The sequence below is a fragment of the Tauraco erythrolophus genome, chromosome 24, assembly GCF_009769465.1.
Source record: "Tauraco erythrolophus isolate bTauEry1 chromosome 24, bTauEry1.pri, whole genome shotgun sequence".
NCBI classification, from domain to species: Eukaryota; Metazoa; Chordata; class Aves; order Musophagiformes; family Musophagidae; genus Tauraco; species Tauraco erythrolophus.
The window spans coordinates 6158504-6175054 of NC_141488.1; the positions used below are offsets into that span (position 1 = coordinate 6158504).

The 16551-nt window shown below is 60.7% G+C and overlaps 3 protein-coding genes across 5 annotated transcripts; all 3 read left to right on the plus strand.

The window, feature by feature from the left end:
- Nucleotides 1-49: 49 nt before the first annotated feature.
- On the plus strand, nucleotides 50-8677 carry TXLNA (taxilin alpha). Of its 3 annotated transcripts, XM_086626129.1 has the most exons (12): nucleotides 50-154; nucleotides 1295-1533; nucleotides 2504-2842; nucleotides 3308-3399; nucleotides 4327-4497; nucleotides 4850-5044; nucleotides 5221-5340; nucleotides 5645-5719; nucleotides 6275-6367; nucleotides 6781-6876; nucleotides 7293-7662; nucleotides 7978-8677. In XM_086626129.1, exons 2-11 carry the CDS (start codon nucleotides 1329-1331, stop codon nucleotides 7638-7640), a joined length of 1734 nt encoding a protein of 577 aa, XP_086482255.1. In that variant the 5' UTR covers nucleotides 50-154; nucleotides 1295-1328; the 3' UTR covers nucleotides 7641-7662; nucleotides 7978-8677. The 3 variants fall into 3 exon arrangements, with proteins under 3 accessions (XP_086482255.1, XP_086482256.1, XP_086482257.1); XM_086626130.1 differs by having other exon boundaries at nucleotides 1295-1446; nucleotides 7293-8677; XM_086626131.1 differs by lacking the exon at nucleotides 5221-5340 and having other exon boundaries at nucleotides 1295-1446; nucleotides 7293-8677.
- A 2481-nt stretch (nucleotides 8678-11158) lies between these two features.
- Nucleotides 11159-12100, plus strand: CCDC28B (coiled-coil domain containing 28B). The gene is made up of 5 exons (XM_086626208.1): nucleotides 11159-11340; nucleotides 11446-11606; nucleotides 11688-11842; nucleotides 11948-11970; nucleotides 12049-12100. Exons 1-5 carry the CDS (start codon nucleotides 11186-11188, stop codon nucleotides 12098-12100), a joined length of 546 nt encoding a protein of 181 aa, XP_086482334.1. The 5' UTR covers nucleotides 11159-11185.
- Nucleotides 12101-12330: 230 nt separating this feature from the next.
- Nucleotides 12331-16036, plus strand: IQCC (IQ motif containing C). The gene is made up of 5 exons (XM_086626189.1): nucleotides 12331-12405; nucleotides 12759-12902; nucleotides 13478-13817; nucleotides 14579-14697; nucleotides 15166-16036. Exons 1-5 carry the CDS (start codon nucleotides 12331-12333, stop codon nucleotides 15205-15207), a joined length of 720 nt encoding a protein of 239 aa, XP_086482315.1. The 3' UTR covers nucleotides 15208-16036.
- Nucleotides 16037-16551: the final 515 nt, after the last annotated feature.

Sequence of the window (16551 nt, forward strand, 5' to 3'; positions counted from 1 at the left end):
CGGGCAGCCGCCACCGGCACCGCGAGCAGCAGCGGAGGGGCCGCTCCGTTCTCCCTCCCCTCCCATGTACCGGGCTGCCGCCGGCTCTCGCGCGCTGATTGGCTGAGGACAGAGGGGAGACCTGCGTCAGACCGCTGGCGCTGACGTCACGGGGGTGCGTGCATGACGTCACTGCGGTGCTGAGGGGGGGGAGGGGAGGGAGACGTGTGTCTGCTTTTAACGTCACGGGAGGTCGCGCGGGGACGGAAGCGGGGGCGTTGGCGGGGGCAGGGCCGCACCGGGGCACGGGCGGGGGCGGCGGTAATTAGGGGAAAAAGCGTTAATGAGGGGGGGGCGGGGGCGGTGCGGGACGGGGCGCGCCCGTTACCGCCGGTCGGAGCCGCGGGAGAAGCGGCGGGAGTTGCGCTGTTGGCGGCGGCCGAGGAAAAGGAGCGCCCGCGGCTGCGGAGCCGCCGGGGCCGCCGCGGGACGGGGCGCGGCCGCCCGCCCGCACGTGGGTGGGTCGCACACGTGCGGGGCGGCCGCCGCTACCCGTTTTCCCGGCGTTTTTCCGCCCAGAGCTGAGGTCTCTGCCGCGAAATGGAGGAAAAGCTTTTCTCTGCTTCCCGCGGAACGACCCCTGGGCTCTGGACCGGGAGCGTTCGGCGGCTGCCCCGCTCCGCAATTAGCGTCGTAATTAGAGCAGTGCGCGTGGGGAGGGGGAGAACACGCGCCCTGCGGGAGGAGAGAGGATGAGGATGGAGGAGCCAGGAGCTGGGCTCGGTCTGTTCGTGTTGGCTCGCGGTGGTGCTGGATGGTCCTCCCAGTGCCGAGCACCAGCTCCACTGGGGAGCTGTGGGCTCCCTCAGCCGGGTACGTGGTTTTAGGAGGTCTCGACCTTTCTGCTCCGGTCTCCGGGTGCCCCCCTGCAGGGAGGGGCTTTCTCTGTCAGCACGCACGGACCGCTCCGGCTCGGAAATCCAGGAGGAAATCACGGTGGGGGTGAGGGGGGAGGACAGCCAGGGCTGAGGAGGTGGTGCCCAGCGGATTAGGGAAACTGGCGCTGTCTGGGAGCCCGGAGATGCTGCCTTACTGTAGCAGGGGCTGCATCCAGCTCTCCTCAGCTGGGAGAGGAGTTATCCTGCTACGGAGACCTTGTGGGGAGGTGCAAATGGAAAAGGAAACGATGCTTTCCTCAGCGCTGGGCTGCAGGTGGGAGCCTCTGCTGAGATCGAGCTGCTTCCCAGATCTGATGGCTCTTAAAATCCTCCAGACCGTTACACCGTAAAATTAAGTGCAGTTTCTCTTTCCCCAGGGTTTGCTGAGGCTGAGCGGGCAGAACGGTCGCGATGAAGAACCAAGGCGGGGAGACCAAAGCAGCCCCGCGCCCGGCGAGCTCGTCCAGAGCGAGCGGTGGGCTGGCGCTGGAGGAAGGCGACTCGGCGGAGGCCGTGGCACCCCTAGAAGGTGGGGGTGCCCGGGGCGCACCGCTCCCTGCCCGTGCTGGCGGCGATGCTGGCAGCCCGAGCGGCGAGTGCAGCAAACACGAGGGTGGTTTGAGCCTGGAAGGAGTCAGGGTGTTGTTTTCTCTGCGTGAGGGTGGGCCCCTGCGTCCAGCTCTTTACTGGTATAAGAGCAGCTGTAATTTGGGGGCTAGAAAATGTTGGTTTCTTCCTGTTCCTGCGTGTGTTCTGAAGCAATTGCTGCTTCCTGCCCAAATCGTGGAATTGATCCCCAGCTGGAAACGATGGGTTGTTTATCGTTGCGCAGACCTTAAGGGTCCCGTTCAGAAAACGTCAGGCAGCTCCTTCCTTGGCGCAGCGTTATGTTGAGTGACCTGCCCCGTCACTGGTGCTTCTTAAAAACAACGCTCTGGAAGATGAAAGCTGGGTCTGACCGAGCAGGTCCTTGGTTAAAATCAACCCTGCCGTGTCTTTGGATGCCAGGAAATGTGGGATGCAGGAAACATGGTGGACAGAGTGGGTTCGATAACCAACTGCTGCAAGTCTCTCGTTTGGAGGAACTTGGGAAGCAAAGCAGCGTGCTGAAGGATGTGTTGCCTGCTCTTTCCCTAAGTGTCCGCTTTTTGGGACAACACACGTTTGATCTGAGACAGTACAGCTGCTCTTATATGTGAGGAGAGAGGCTGACTCAGGTTTAAAAATCTATTGTAATGGAAAAAAGCCTGGCCCTGGGGATGTTGGCAGGCAGCTCCGGCAAGGGAAAGCTCTTGCACACCCTGCTTTCATTAAAGGATGGTGGGAGGGGGGGGAAATTTCTGCTCTTGACAGATGTCAGGGGCTTGGTCATGCTCTCGTGATCAAAAGAGAGGCTGTTGGGAATGCACCTCCATTGTCAGGGCAGCTGGCTGGAGACGCAGCCGGAACAAAGCAGCTTATGTTGCTGGAAGTTTCGCCGGCCTTGGTGCCGTGGGGTGCTCGGGAATCCTTCCCTTTGCCGGGTGTTTGTGGAGACCAGGCGCTGTGGGGGGAGTCTCACGCTTTCGTGTTCCCGTCTTCCACAGCTTCTCTTGCACAGGAGGACACCAAGTCCTCCCGGCCCGCCGTGCGTGACGTCTCCGAAGAGCTGAGCAGGCAGCTCGAGGACATCTTGAACACGTACTGCGTGGATGCCAGCCAGGAGGGCCCAGGCGAGGACGGCGGGCAGAGTGAGCCCGCGGAGCCAGAAGAAGCCGAGAAGTGCCGTAGCGAGTCCCCGAGGAACGGTGACCCGGAGACGGGTGGCCCCGAGATGAACGGGGAGAAGGAAAGCACGAAGGGGCCTGAGGAGTTTCGACCTGGCGAGGAGTGTGGGGAGCGGGATCAGAAGAAGGCTCAGGAAAAGAAGAAAGCCAAGGGCCTAGGTGAGGGGTTCCCTGCTCTGGTCGTGCTGCCAGCCTGAGACCTTCGGTGCAGACGTTGGTTTTATGCTGCACTGGTTGCCCCAGGGAAAGCAGCACCTCGAGTGCCCGATGTGCAGCGTGGTTGGCAACGACAACGCATCGTGTTTTGTGAGGAGACGCACCGAGGGCTCCTGGGTGCCCTGAATCCTGTGGATTTCTCTTCTGCTGGACACAGCTCTGTGTAACCATCCCAGTGGTGGTTTCCTGCTCTGAAAACCGGGTCTCTCTCCAACTGCTGCAGTTGTTCACCTGCTGCATGCAGTGAAATCTGTGGGGCAGAGCCCCGAGAACGCGCTGGAGATGGCAGCTCTGACCCAGGGCAGGCACGGCTGGGAGACTTGGTTTGTCTCTCCCGTCGTTGCCCCAAGGAGCCACAACTCTTAAGTGATTTTATTTTATTTATTTAATTTCTGTGTCGCATTCCAGGCAAAGAAATCACTTTGCTGATGCAGACGCTGAACACCCTGAGCACCCCCGAGGAGAAACTAGCAGCACTGTGCAAGAAATACGCGGAGCTGGTGAGTGCTTATTTCTTTGTTCCAGGCTCTGGGGCTGGGGGAGGACGCTGCACCAGTGAGCACAGGAGCTGCTCGAGGAGGCACAAGGTGGCTGTAGATTTTTTTTTTTTTTTTACTTGATGTTGAGAGGGACAGTCCAGAACACACATGCAGCTTTGCAGTGTATGTTTTGGGATTTCTGCGGTGCTGGACATCCAAATATTTGAGGCTAGATGTTGCTTGGTCCAGCCAGGTGGTGTTGTTTGCAGAAGCGTGAGCATGGGCAGGAGTATTTTTGGCAAATCTGTGTGTAAGAGGACTTCAGATCTGTTTTCCCCCTGCTTCTGTAACATGGAAGCTGCATCTCCTGCCCGTCCTGTCCCGGAGCGCACTGCGGCCAGGTGTGTTCTGCTGAGCCTGGGTGCTGCTGCGTGTCTGTTGATGGTTTCCTGGCAAGAAATGTGATTTCCTTGGCAGAGTCACCGTGCCGCTACGTGTGCACGTTCGGCCGTACAACACACACGGTCTGATGCCACGTTTAACCAGAGCTAGTTCTAGGCACTGGATCTGGATTTGTGCGTGGATCTGGTACGGAGGAGAGGTGTGGGACTGTCTGTGCATGTCCCACGTGGACATGTTCAGGCTTTCACTGTGCTCAGAGCTCTGCTCTGTTCGAGCTACACGCACATGGAGGTGCTGGGTGAATGTGCAAGTCTCTCAGATTCCAGCAGAACAGGAATTCAGCAAGGAGAAACGCCTTGTCCAGGGAAATCTGGGCTCTGCGTCCGTCCTGCTCTGCTCAATGTGGCATCTTCTACATTACAAAGCTCTTGCCTTCCTCTCAGAGCACAGAGAGCACCTGTTTGCTCCCTGCGTCCCCTCGTAGGGGCACAGGATGTTGCCCTGGCCTCTCTTGGTGCGTCAGTGCCCTTTGCTCCGCTGTCCTAGCTGGAAGAGCACCGCAACTCCCAGAAACAGATGAAGATCTTGCAGAAGAAGCAGACGCAGCTGGTGCAGGAGAAGGACCACCTGCAGAGCGAGCACAGCAAGGCCATCCTGGCCCGCAGCAAGCTGGAGAGCCTGTGCCGCGAGCTCCAGAGGCACAACCGCACCCTCAAGGCAAGTGTCTCCCGGGCACCGTGCCAGGAGCTGCTTCTTCCCGAGCACTCGGATCGCTTGCTGTGAGCTATTCTGGCAAACTTACCTTTACCAAGGATTGCCCACAGTCTGCCATCCGGGCAGTGCTTTCCTTTTGCTGTTTGAGCCATCGTTATCCACAGTGCCTGTTATTTCAGGATATGTTCACTGGAGGAAGGGAGGGGAGAGGCCCGAAGCAGGCTGAGGAAGGGGGTGTCAGGCAGTGGCCCGAATTCCTGACGGATATAAACAGCAGTGGGAGGCTGGGTGGGATTGCTCACGTGCCCAACGCAGAGGCTGACATGTCCCTGCCATCTCTGCCCTCCTCACGCAGGAGGAGGGTGTCCAGCGTGCACGGGAGGAAGAGGAGAAGCGGAAGGAGGTGACATCCCACTTCCAGGTGACGCTGAACGACATCCAGCTCCAGATGGAGCAGCACAACGAGAGGAACTCCAAGCTGCGCCAGGAGAACATGGAGCTGGCAGAGCGGCTCAAGAAGCTCATCGAGCAGTACGAGCTGCGGGAGGAGGTGGGTCGGGGTAGGGGACCTGGTGTGGGGCTGCTCTGGGACGTCCGTTCTGGCCAGTGGAGTATGTTCCTGCTGCTGGAGGGGAGAAGGGGCCTCTGGGTTCCTCCCCTGGGGATGCTGCATGGGCAGCAAGGACGGGCTGAGCGTGTTGGTGACCGGTGGTGTTCCCTTGGCAGCACATTGACAAGGTGTTCAAACACAAGGACCTGCAGCAGCAGCTAGTGGATGCCAAGCTCCAGCAAGCCCAGGAAATGCTGAAGGAGGCAGAGGAGAGACACCAGCGGGAGAAAGACTTTGTGAGTCTCAGAACAGCTCTCTAAGGGCCACCAGCACTGTGCTTTTTGCTTTGTGCCTCCATGGAGGCTTCTTGCTGTTGGATTCGTGAGTGCAGAGCCCAACTGGGATCAGGCCATCCCAGGCCTGCTGTATGCCCAGCAGTGGCCGCTTCCCCAGCGGCTTCGGGAGCAAGGCTGGAGCCCTGCTCTGCTCCTTTTGTCTCTCCCAGCCCGCTCCTGTTTCCAGGCAAAGCACCAGCCGTGTAGGGGCATGGTAAGAGCCTTCCCTGGGGGCAGCAAAGTAACCACTTCTGCTTTTCCCTAGCTGCTGAAGGAAGCTGTGGAATCGCAGAGGATGTGTGAGCTGATGAAGCAGCAGGAGACCCATCTCAAGCAGCAGGTGAGTTACCTGGTCTGTGTGCTCGGCCTGCTTTTTTGTTTGATTTCTCTTTCCGCCCCCACCCCCCCGCCGCCCCCTTCCTCCCTAAGCAGGGAACAACACGCAGCTCCTTACTCTGGAAAACACGGGCAGGATTGCTCCTGGGTTGGTTATTGAAGGGCCTGTATCAGCACAGCATGAGCTGAGACTTCCTTCAGCAGTTCTGCCTTCTGGAAGAAAGGGGCCTTGGTTTTTACCAGCGTGTTTCCCAGTGCTGGGCGCAGTCTCGTGATCATGCTGTGCTGAATCACACCCAGCAAGTGCCTCCTGCCAAGGCCAGGAGGTGTTTGCAGAGCACATCAGGCTCCGAGGATGTTTCCCTAGGAAAGAATTTTTCCACATTCCCTGGTACCTAATGTTAGCAGAGCAGCTCTGTGCTGCCAGTTTGTTTGTCGTAGAGTCCAGTCACAAGACAACTAGGTCAGTCTTTGGCTGACGTCTCCCCTCTCCTGAGGCAGGCTGTCAGGAGGTGCCGTGGTGAGCAGTGAGGAGCTGTAACCCTGTCTCTCTCTGCAGCTGGCTCTCTACACAGAGAAGTTTGAAGAATTCCAGAACACCCTTTCCAAAAGCAGTGAAGTGTTCACAACATTTAAACAGGAGATGGAGAAGGTGGGTGACGCTTTCGCTGCCCAGCATTGCTCGCGTGGGCTGGAGGCATCTCCTGTCTGTCTCTGCTCGATGCTTCTGTGAGCTGGAAAAGCTGCAGCTCGGGAGTTTTGTTTAGTTTTGCTGGTATTAAAATCGCCACGAGTTGGCTGCTCGTAGAAGATTGATACCATCCTTGTGTGTCCCACCTGTGTCAGAACCAGCAGCGCTACCCCGGTCCCCTGGTTCGTTGTTACCTGGTCAGTGTTTTCCTCCAGTGAAGCTGACTGCAGCAACACAAGGAGACATTGCCCAGGACAGCAGAACCTCACTGCACTGGGATACTGGGTGCTCTTTTGAGGACACATGAGATGTAACTGACTGCAGCGCTTTGCCTGTGGCTTATTTCTTCCCTTTTTGTCGCTGTGATTCCGTAGATGACTAAGAAGATCAAGAAGCTGGAGAAAGAGACCACCATGTACCGCTCTCGCTGGGAGAGCAGCAACAAGGCTCTCCTGGAAATGGCCGAGGAGGTGAGGAGGCTCTGGGTGTCCTTCGGTGCCGAGGCGGGCAGCTGGAGCAGCGCGGTGCCGTGTTGTGTCCTGGGCTGGAGCTGAGGGATAGAGGGACAGCTCTGGTCTTACTGCAGGCTTGCTGGGGGGTTGTGGTTTTCCCTTCAGCGTGGTTTGCTTCCCCGTACATGGTGGTAGGAGCCCTCTGTCGTGTGGCAGAAGTGATGGTTCATGAGTGCAGAGGTGCGTGGCAGAAGTCAGATGGTCTCAGTGTCACTGTGGGGGCAAAGGAAGAAAGCAGCAGTGACGATAGCGGCATGTTCTTTGAATGCCACGTGTTTGCTTGGCCACAAGTATTTTCCCTTTGAGGTTTCAGCTCTCTCCCTTTCTGCCTCTCTGCCCAGGTGGTAGAGTCTGAACTGCCTCTCTGTTTGCAGAAAACCCTTCGGGATAAAGAGTTAGAGGGGCTTCAGGTGAAAATCCAGCGCTTGGAGAAACTGTGCCGAGCCCTGCAAACGGAGCGCAACGACCTCAATAAGAAGGTGCAGGACCTGTGTGCCCACGTGCCCCGGGCAGACACGGACCTGTTGGAGCCTGGCAAGGACCCATCTCGGGACGGCTCCGAGGCGGCGGGAGGTGCTCCGGCAGAGCAGCGCCTGGCTGAGGATTGCCTTCACTTGGGAAGGCCGACGCACAGCACGGATCCTGCGGAAAGCCTGGGAGAACTGAGCATAGGAGCCTTGGGGCAGAGTGGGACTGAGGAAGGCGCTCAGGGCGCTGACTGAGCCCGTCGTGCAGGAGGCAGAGGTAGGGAGAGGGAGGGTAACGTCAGTGTTTCCACAGACTCAATCAGATGCCCCTCTCCTGGTCCTGGGACAGGCGTGAGAGGACAGCCCTCCTGGGGATTTGAGATTTCCTAGCTTAGGTTTTTGGAGGGTTTTTTAAATTTTATATATATATATATATATATGAGATATATAAAAGATGTGCAGGGCAACGTACACTTTATGTATGGATATACGTGAAAACTAGAATGACCCGCCTCCCTGCGTGTGCGTGAATAACTAATATATGGAGACTCAACTGGTCGTCCCTCTCACTGCAAGACCTTGTCACTGGCAGGCTGCGACTCCCCTAAAACCCAGCACAGCTCCGGAGCGTGGATCGGCCCGGCACGCGGCGCCGGGATGGCTGGATGTGTCACAGCGACTCTCGCATCGAGTGAAAGCCAACGAGCTGAGCGGGGCAGATCCCAAGTGTCTCCCAGCGCTGGATTCTCCCTCCCTGGTCTGCGTCAGGCAGGAGGGAGCTCCCAGACTTGCTCCTGTTTTCTCGTGCCCCGGCTGGCTGCTCTCCGGTGTGTGAGCTGAGCCAACAAGGGTGGGAGAGGCCGTTTCCCCCCCTCTGTGTGGGTTTTGTGTATTGAACGGTGACAAAAATGGACGGGTGGTGAGGCACTGGACCAGGTTGCCCAAGGATGCGGATGCCCCATCCCTGGAAGTGTTCAAGGCCACGTTGGATGAGGCTTGGAGCAACCGGATCTAGTGGAAGGTGCCCCTGCCCATGGCAGAGGGGTGGGAAAGGGATAATCTTGAAGGTCCCTTCCAACCCAAACCGTTCTGTGGTTCCAAGAAAAAGCAGCAGAGAAATGGGGGGTGCCCAGTTTACCCAGGCTCCCGTGGGGCCTTCGCTCTTCCCGGAACCTGCCAATGTCTCAGTAGCCTTATGATTCACAGTTGCCTCTTTGCTATACGCACATGTGCACAAGTGTATTAAACAGTTAATCCAAAGGTCTAATTCCCAAGTGTTTTGCACAAGCGTGTGTGATCAGTTGTGCAAGGGGACAGAGAGGTTCCACCTGAGCTCCTCTGCCCTCCGTCAGGACCTCCCGGGGCCGAGCAGGCCATCTCGGAGGCGTCCGCAGAGATGGGGCACCAGGAGGATGGAACCTGCATCTGCTCCACGCCCTGCTGCTTAAGCCCAGTCGCCAGGACCAGCACAAGGACTGTGCTGTGGGCTGGTCCCTCCCGCAGCGTCAGACCCCCACCAGCCCTCCAGTCCAGCTGTACTGGTGCTGTCGTAGTCCCCTGCTTCTTGTTTCCCTCTCTGCTTTGTCGGAAGAGCATCTCCCCAGTGCTGCTGTCCAGGAGGGTCCCTGTGGCCTCTGCCCTCGCCCAAAGGACCCTGTTGCGCTGGGAGGGTGTTTATGGACAGATGTGGGGCCTGCTGGCACAGGGTTTGGGGGATTTCTCCTTAACTTCTCAAGACTTTTTGCCGTTCTTTTGGGAGACCTCTGCTTGCTTGGAAACCTTGTTTCAGCTTCCCTTTACGACGGACTTTATTTCCAGCATTGCCTTCCTTTTGCTTGCAGCTGACGCAAGCTGGCCGGAGCCATTCCTCGCCGTGGATGTGTTTGGTGGAACAGCTTTGGTTTCTCTTCCAGCAGCACAGCTGCTCTTGCGGCTTCTCTCCGCCATTGCACGGTGCCCTCGCAAAGGACCTGCCTGGCTGCCAGGGGAGCAGCCCATGGGAGGTGCCTCCACATCCTCCTTTCCTCCGTGGGGACTCCAGTTCTTCCATGGGGACTCCAGCGACTCGGGTCTAATGGACACGGCTGGCTGCAGCAGGGACGGACGGGGTCTAACGAGTCTCTGCAGAGCCACAGTCTTGAACACCCACTGGGACGTGTTCCCGGCTCTGAGCGTGGCCCCGAGCTGTCGGTGTTGCTTCCTGCAGTGCCGGGACACGTCTGCCTCTGGAAGGAGCCGGCAGGAGCCCCCGAGCACGTGAATGTAGCTCTGGTCTGGTGGGAGCACCCTCTTCCCAGCAGCCAGGTTGAGCGAGGGCTGCAGCCGGGCTCTGGACTTCTCTTCCCGCTTTTTCAGTAAAAGAAAAACCTCTTAGAAAGTCACCAACTCCCTTTTTTTTTTTCCTCTTTTCCCTGTTGTGGTACAGAAACCTTGGCGGAGGCTGTTGTGTGTAACTTGGCATCCAATAGAACTGCACCCAACTGCTGCTGCCTCTTGTTTCTCATTCCTCAGGCCCAGTTTGGGAGTGAAGATGGGGAGCACTGGGCTGTGGGGCAGGAGTGGGGAGGCCACATCAGCTTCCCTAGCTCCCAGGCCCTGCTGTCCCAGTGGAGCTGGGGTGTAGGGAGAGGCTGGAAAAGACCTTCTGCTGCAGAGGTGATGGGATGTCCTTGCCGGGGGGGTGGAGGTCGGGTAGGTCTGTTCTGGGATTCCCTGGCACTTCCCGTGTATCTCTCCCTCCTCACAAGCCAGAGCAGCTGCCAAGTGCCACGTGCTGCGTCAGACCCCCTGTTCTGTGGGTGCTGGCACTGGTGGTGTCGAGCCCCTGCCTGGCCAGTCCCTGGCATCCGCATCGGCTCCCAGGTGTCCAAGATGGCTTGAAGTCCTGCAAGGATTTAAACCAGCTGCGTTCAGCCCTGCGTCCGCTGCGGGGACAGGGCTCCTTGGATCTCTCCCCCGTGCCAGGGCTGGAGGTTCGTTCCTGCGATATCGTGAGTCTGGTGACATCGGGGGGACGTGGGGTAAACCCCGACGGCCTGGGGGGGCTGAAGGGGGCGGCGGGTGGTGACCCGGGATCTGCTGGGGCGCTCGGCCCACGGGAACGGACCCCATCACCGTGCCAGGCCCTCGCGGTCCCAACGCGACCGCTGTGCCTGTTCCAGCTGTGCCTGTTCCAGCTGTGCGGGACCGCGGGCCGGATCCTGCCCTTCCCCCCCCCTCCTCGCCCGCACGAAGCTGATGCCGGTGCTGAGGCCGCGGTCGGGCAGCCGGTGACCGGCAGTGCCGCCGCGCCGGGAACACGCCAGAGGAAGTTCCCTTTCCCTTTAAATGCAAATCCCGGCCCCGGGGCTGCGGGGACGGGTGTCGGGCGGGTTCGGGGACGCGGCCGGGCTGGCACCGGGGGCTGTACCGGGCGCAGGTCAGTTCCCCGCGGCGCTCGGGGGCGGCCGGAGGCTGCGGACACAGCGGGTCCCGCAGCCCCGTCCCGCCGCCGTTCGGGCCCCGGTTCGCTCCGCGCCGCAACGCTCCGGCACAGGCGCCGGGCACGGGGGGGGCCGCGCTCCTGGCTCCGGCACAGGCCCGGCCCGCGGAGCCCCGCTGCGGGTCACCCGCGGCCGCGGCTGCTGCGCCGAGGGTCCCGGGGCCGCCCTGAGCGCTGCCCCCGGGGGGGCACCCCGGTCCCCGCCGGCTCGGGGCAGGCGCGTCCTTCTCCGGGGGCGACAGGTCCCGCGGGGGGAGGGAGCCGCCAGGAGCCGTGTCCGCCCCTGCCTCGCGGTTCCGGTGCCCCCGCGCCCTGCAGGATGGCGGAGCGGAGGAAGAAGCGGAGCCCCGCGGCCAGCCTGGCCCAGCCGGCGCCCACCGGGGCCCCGCGGCCGCTGCCCCCCAGCAAGAGCACATCCTTCGCGCTGCCGCTGCCCACCCTGCCCTCGCCCAGGCAGCGCGCCCGGCTCCGGCGGTCAGTGCCAGCGCGGGGGTGACCGCCGGCCCCCCCGTCCCGTCCCCCCCCGGTGCGGGGTCAGGCGGGGTGCGGGCGATGCCAGCCTCTCCGTTCCCCGTGCAGGACGAGCAAGGAGCGGGGGCGGGCGGGCGGGCCGCCGGGGGCGACGCGGGGAGCCCCGCTGCAGCACAGCTTCCTCACGGACGTTTCCGACGTGTGCGAGATGGAGGGGGGGCTGCTCAGCCTCCTCAGCGACTTCCACTCGGGAAAGCTGCAGGCCTTCGGTGAGGTGCTGGGGGGGCCGAGGGGGCAGTCCGGGGGGGCCGGGGCTGGCCCGCCGTGACGGCCGCCGCCCGCGGGCGCAGGGAAGGAGTGCTCCTTCGAGCAGCTGGAGCACGTGCGGGAGATGCAGGAGAAGCTGGCGCGGCTCCACTTCGGCCTCGACGGCTGCGCCGAGGAGCTCCCGGAGGAGCAGAAGAAGGCGGCGGCAGACAGGAACCTGGACCGGCTGCTGGCGCACGTGAGTGCCGCCCCCCCTCCACCCCACCCCGGTCCCGCCGCCGCGATCCCCACCGGCTCCGGCTGCCCCGACGGCACCTCAGCCGCTGCCGTTGCCCCCCCGCAGCTGGAGGAGCTCAGCAGCTCCATGTATCCTGGGCGGCGCGGGGGTGGCGGGGGGGGCACGGGCGGTGCGTCCCGCCGCGCTTTGCCTTGACCCGCGCTCAGACAGAAGCTGCACCTGGCGGAGAGCCCCGAGCCCGACGGCGCGGCCGCCTGACGCGGCCCGGCGGGGGGGGGCGGCCGCCGCCGGGACACCCCGCGGGAGCCGCAGCCCCGTACCGGGACCACCCCCCCCCCCGCCGATGGACGCGACACCGGACACGGACAGCGGGGCCGGTCCCGCCCCGCCGCCGCCATTTCGGTGGGACGCGCGATGACGGCTGGCGGCGGCGTCGCGGCCGGATGACGCCATCAGGCGGCGCCCGGTTGCCCGGGGGGGCGGCGGGCATGGCCGCGGCGCTGGGGTTGGAGGCGGAGGCGGAGGGGTGGCGGCGGGTGGTCCGTGCCGTGACCCGCCTGCAGGTGGGGGCCGGCTGGGAGGGGGTCCCCGGGGGGGAGGACGGACGGACACCCGTCGGGGAACGTGGCAGAGGGGGGTTCCCGGGGGGCGGCACGTTCGGGGGGCTCCCTGCGGGGTGGGCACGGCTGGACGGGGAGAAGGGAGGGGGTGCACAGCTGGATGGGGGGGGTCCCGTGGGGGGTCGCGGGGGTGCGGGTCCCGGCGCTGCTCCATTAAAACCCGCCTCGGTGCCAGCCGTGCGACGCGTTCGCTCCTTGTGCGCCCGTCCGCGTCCCGCGGGGTGCCCGGGGAGGGGGCGGCGGGGGCTGGGGGGGGTCTCGCCGGCGCCAGCAGCACCCCCCGCCCGTGCCCGCAGGCCTGTGTCAGGGGCCGCCTGGTGCGGAGGCGCTTCGGGAGCCTGCGGGCGGAGTACGAGGCGGTGGTGCGGGAGATCGAAGGAGACCTGAGCGCGCTGGAGTGGAGGGGACGGTTCCTGCCGCGGCCCGTGTTTACCCCCCAGGTCTGTGCGGTGGCGGGGGGGGGGGGGGGTTCTGCGGCCCTGTCCGAGGCGGGGGGCAGCACCGGGGTGCGGTGGAGCCGTGCGGGTGGGGTGGTGTGGCGGGCTGGGTGGTGGCACCCCGGACGATGACTTTTGCAGGATGGTCCCAGGAACTAATTTTTGCTGGAGTAAAACGATGATTGCGCAGCCCCGGCTGGCACGGCTCTCCCTGGTCTGTGCCCCCCCCCCAGACCCTGGCGGAGGGTTTTGTCCTCCGGGTGAAGCTCAGCCTCAAGTCGAATGCCCAACTTGCCCAGCTGGCTCCTGTGGGTCTCGTCCCTGGGCACCCACCTCCCCGGTGGTGCTGAGCAGCCAGACCCTCTTGCAGTGGCCGAGCGCCTCTCTCTGGTGTTTTCAGCCCTTCTGGAAGGAAAACCCGTAACAAGTTTGCGATGGATGAAGCAGAGCACGTCGGTGTCGTGGCAGGAGTGCTGCCGACGGCGGAGCTCCGGCTGGGGCAGAGCCTCCGAGCCGCTTTTCAGATCCTGCTGTTCTCTTTTCCGTGTGTTTCGCTCTCTCGCACGTTGCCCCTTCAGAAGCCAACGCACGGGAAGCGTTCGAGCCTGCAGGACACAGCACCGAGGGATGAGGCCAGGGTGGAAGAACCCCAGGAGGAGCTGGACGCCTCTGAACCAGAACGGGACTGGGGCTGCAGCCACGTGAAACCCGCAGCCCAGCTACACGGCGAGAAAGAACTGAGCTGCGCCGGTGACGGCGATGCAGGGAGCCCCCCAGAACTCGGGGCTGGCACCGATAAATGCCCTGGGAAGGGGCGCGGTGCCCCAGCAGAGAGCGAGGACTGGCACAACGACAGCAGTGTATCCTCCGTGTGGGATGGCGCTCTCCCAGAGGCAGAGTCCCTGGAAGCCTGCCTGGGTAAGAGACTGGAGCTGGTGCAAGCGTGGCCCGGGGCTGCGTGCTCTCCTGAGCGGTCTGTTGCGCACGGGTGGTGAGCGCTGGGGGCACAGTCGGTCCTTGGAGAACCAAAACCTTGAGAATATCCTGGAAAGGTTACAACAGCTCAGTGCAAGACAGACAGTAGGTGCGATCTGAGTCTTTGCCTGCTCTCCTGAGACCCCACCTGGAATACTGCGTTCAGCTCTGGGGTCCCCAACACAAGAAGGACATGGAGCTGCTGGAGTGGATCCAGAGGAGGCCATGAAGATGATCCGAGGGCTGGAGCACCTCTGCTATGGAGACAGGCTGGGAGAGTTGGGGCTGTTCAGCCTGGAGAAGAGGAGGCTCCGGGGGGATCTTATTGCAGCCTTCCAGTACCTAAAGGGGCTACAGGAAAGCTGGAGAGGGACTTTTTCTAAGGGCATGTAGTGACAGGAAAAGGGGCAATGGATTTAAACTGAAAGAGGGCAGATTTAGATTGGATATAAGGAAGAAATTTTTCACTCTGAGGGTGGTGAGGCACTGGAACAGGTTTCCCAGAGAAGCTGTGGCTGCCCCATCCCTGGAAGTGTTCCAGGCCAGGTTGGATGAGGCTTTGAGCAGCCTGGTGTAGTGGAGGGTGTCCCTGCCCATGGTGGGGGGGTTGGAACTAGATGATCTTTGAGGTCCCTTCCAACCCAAACCATTCCATGATTCTATGATTTGTTCTAATAACAGGTTATTCTTCCATCTCTTTGCAGGAATTCCACTTGAGGACCTAAAGGAGCTTCCTCGAACTCGGGCTGGGCTCCAGTCCTACAGAAAGCACTTGATCATGGAGTTGCTGTGGTTGCAACAAGCTATTGCCAGCCGTGAAAACGTAAGAGCCTGACCCTGCCTCTTCCAAAACACTGGATCAGACCAGTGCCTGTCCGCAGCTGGAGTGGGGCCGTCTGTGGTGGGACTGGGGCTGAACGCTGATGGTTCAGTTACCCAAGGATTGGATCAGATGATGGCACTGCCCTTTTTTTTTTTTTTTCCTCTTCTGTGGGGAAAAAAAAAAGGGAATGATGAAGGAAAGCAGGAGCTGTTTAGATCTGGTTACGAGCTTTGCTCCTGGCCTGCTGCAGGGACGTTGGTACTTCGGTAACTACCCGGTCCGTACCGTGCAGCAGTGTGTACCCGGGCACTGGCCAGCTTAGTGAGCTGCTCTTGGCATTGCTTGCAAGGTGGGACTCCTGCATCTTCTGGCCAAACGCAAGGGATTTTGCTGGCTAATCCATGAGGCTTTCCTACTTCTGGGTCTCTGGGATTTAATCATTAACACTTGGTTTTCTTCCTTCTGCAGTACTTGATGGTGAAACAGAGGCTGGGGACTCCTGACCCGTAGGAGGGCATTGCTGAGCACGTGGGGCAGTTGTCTGGGCGTGGAGGAGCAGTGGAGCTGCAGCACCGCAGTCGCGACATGACCTCACGGACAGCAGCAGCTCTGGGGAACTCCAGCTCTGTGGGTTGACGTTTTCCACTTCAGATGAACGTGGCAAGAAATTCTTTTAAATGTGAACATTGGGTCAAAGCAGGGATTAAATATCGCTATGAAGCCAAGGAGGTGGTTGTGTGTCCTGGAGGGCGTCCCACTGAGGTCTCCTTCCACAAGAACCCTCTTTCTGTTGGCTGAGTTGCACGGGCTTAGGCGAAAATCGAGGTTGGGAAGACTTGTCACTTGCAGAATTTCCCAACCAGGTGATTGCTCGTGGTGGAACTAAAATGCCTGAAGGCAGCAGGTGGTTTGAACCTGCAGGAACAAGCTCTTCTCTGCTGACCTGTGGGTGACCTGTGTCAGTGTCTGAGCTGTGCCTTTGGGGTGGCTCTGCAGGTCACAGCTCTGCAGTATCTGGGATTTCCCAAGTGCTCGTGGCGGGCTTTGGGGAGCACCGAGTTGAAGTACTAAGTTGGGAGGAAGGTTTCCTAACGTTGTTGTGCAGGTGCTGGGGGGCTCCTGACCTTCAGGAGATGAGGCTTGGTTCCCAACTGGCACGTCTCTGGCCGTGGTAATGTCTCTCTGTGTGACAGAGTCACCCAGACCAGTGCCTGAGTGAGCAAGTGAGGACTCACGGGGTTTGGTGCTTTGTCTGTACGGTGCTCTAGTTCAGGGGCATCGAAGTCCCTCAGAAAGGGTCTCTCCACGTGGTGCTGTGGTTCCCTGTTGTCACACTAAGTCTTCTGTTGGCACAGAAGACTTCTTAGAAGACTTCTTCCTGCTGCCTGAACGGTCACTCTTGCCATATGGCAGATGTATCCTTCTGTTCCTGAATGATGCTGACTTGTTTGGAATAAAAAGCTTTCCTGATGCTCGTCTCCAAATCTGTCTATTCCTATCTGGCCTGCCTTCCTCTCTTGGGCAGAGCCAAAGAAGTCCATGGTCTCTTTTGACCCGTGGCAACCTGTTCAGTGCAAAGGATGGTGGTTCCGCTAGGATGTGGATGTTTGTCCAATACACACAGGACAGAAACCTGTTGCATTTCTCATGCAGGTAGCAAACGATGGATGCTCCGGATGGGATCTGAGCTGCTGCCATAAAGACACTGGCACTTACTGTACCTCCAGGCTGGTTAATGTCAGCCTGGTGGCCACAGTAGCTGGTGAGAGAGCTCACAGTACTTTGGCATTTGAGGATTAGAGCTGTGTGGTTCCTGGTTCTCAAACAGCAAGGTGCTCTGCAGGTTGTTTCATG